Source organism: Vombatus ursinus, unplaced genomic scaffold, assembly GCF_900497805.2.
Source record: "Vombatus ursinus unplaced genomic scaffold, bare-nosed wombat genome assembly UNPS02012758.1, whole genome shotgun sequence".
Classification (NCBI taxonomy): domain Eukaryota; kingdom Metazoa; phylum Chordata; class Mammalia; order Diprotodontia; family Vombatidae; genus Vombatus; species Vombatus ursinus.
Window position 1 is genome coordinate 1323360 of NW_020952536.1, and position 1716 is coordinate 1325075.

The 1716-nt window shown below is 67.0% G+C and overlaps 1 protein-coding gene across 2 annotated transcripts in view; it reads right to left on the reverse strand.

The window, feature by feature from the left end:
• PAFAH1B3 (platelet activating factor acetylhydrolase 1b catalytic subunit 3) overlaps positions 1-1115 on the reverse strand; it is a 3608-nt gene extending 2493 nt beyond the window's left edge. Inside the window, exons 1-2 of one of the 2 annotated variants that reach the window (XM_027858167.1) lie at positions 939-1115; positions 541-630 (exon numbers count right to left, since the gene is read on the reverse strand). In XM_027858167.1, the coding sequence (XP_027713968.1) occupies positions 541-630; positions 939-1016 (168 nt within the window). In that variant the 5' untranslated portion in view covers positions 1017-1115. The remainder of the gene's footprint in view (positions 1-540; positions 631-938) is intronic. The other variant, XM_027858168.1, reaches the window with a different exon arrangement.
• Positions 1116-1716: the final 601 nt, after the last annotated feature.

Consider the following 1716-nt stretch of genomic DNA (forward strand, 5'->3'; position numbering starts at 1 on the left):
GGGCCCCCCCCCAGCAATGCCCCCAGGCCCCTTGTAGCCATGTCCTCAGCCCCCTCTCAGCTCTGCTTCTCCTAGCTTTGGGCCCCCCCCTCCTCCCAGCAATGCCCTCAGGCCCCTCCCTACAATGCCCCCGGGCACCTTCCAGCTCTGCCCCCTGCCGCCTCCCTCCCCGCCCCCGCCTCTGGGCCACCTCTTTCCATTTCACACGAAGGGTTCTGAGCCCCCAGCACTGGCCAGAACTCCCCAGAACTCAGGCAGGGCTTCCCCGCCTCCCCCTCGGTTCGTCAGGAAATCATCCCCGGCCCCTCCCTCCCAAACAAGGGATCCTCTCTAGGGCAGTGACCGTAACTCCCGAGCCCAGGGCAGACGGGGGAGGGCGCGGAGAAGCTTTCTGTTCCAGCCAATAGGTCAGGCCCCAGTAACTGTCGATAGCCCAGAACAAAACCCCGTGACCCGGCCCCAGTTACGGCTCGGAGCCTCCGAAGGCACTGAGCGGGGCTGCCTCAGTTTCCCCCGCGGTGTGGGGGCGGGGCAGCTCACCTCACACTGGTGCAGCAGCTGCACCAGGGAATCCCCGATGAAGACCACCTCGGGCTCCTTGTCCTTGCTGTCCGCCACGAAGCGATGGTGCTGCGGAGGGGACAGGACACCGGGTCCGGCGGGGACCTCGGACAGTGCCCTGGCCTCTCTGGGCGCCGCACTCCTCCGCCCGGAGGGGAAACCGAGGTCCCCAGGGGGAAAATCACCGGCCCAAGGTCACACGGGGGGGAGGGGGGAGACTGGAGAAGTCCCCTTTCCTCGCCTCAGTTTCCCCACCTGTCAAATGGGTACGGCGGGGTGCCGGGCGGGGCAGGGGAGGGGTGAGGAGGTGGGGAGCAGATTCCTTTGGCCCCGCCCCTCGGGGCCCCACCCACCCCGGCAGGCCCGGGGACCCTCACCAGGGACATCCAGCGCCCGTCGCCCTGCACGTCCTGGACCGGGGTCGGGGTGCTGGCCGGGTTGTGGTCTCCGCTCATCGTGGCGGCGGTTCGGCCGTTCCAGCTCCTGCGGCGATTCCGAGGTCAGCCCGGGCCCCGGACTCCTCCTCTCCGCTCCGCTCCGCTCCTCTCGCAGCACGCACCGCGCTCCCCCCCCCTCCGCGCCGGGCGCGATGGTCCCGCCCGCCGCCCAAGACAATGGTCCGGCCCCTCCAACCCCCCCCCGCCCGCCCGGAACAATGGGCTGCCCCGCCCTGCGACTCGGGCTAGGCGTGCCCATTGCGCCGGGGGAGGGACGGAGCCGCCGTCCCCCCCTGCGGCGGGGCGCGATGGGTGCGTCTGGCTCACCTCCTGGATCCGGCTCAGGGCGCCCACGCGGCTCTGGGGACTTCAGCCCTGAGCTGGAGGACCAGACCATTCCACACCGGGCGTAGGGGAGGAGGGCGAGACCATTCACGAGGGCGAGGGGAAGTCGAGAGCCTGACCCTGAGAGTAAACCACCAAAGACTGGGGAGGACGAGACCATCTGACACCAGACGGGGGGGTGAGCGGAGGAAGAAACCATATTCTGAGGAGGGAACAAACATTTATGAAGCTCTTACTATGTGCCAGGCACTGTGCTTAGCTCTTTACAAATAGTATCTCATCCTCAAACAACCCTGGGTAGCAGATGTTATCATTATTTTCATTCTACAGATGAGGAAACTGAGGCAGACAGCAGCGAAGTAACTTCCCCAGA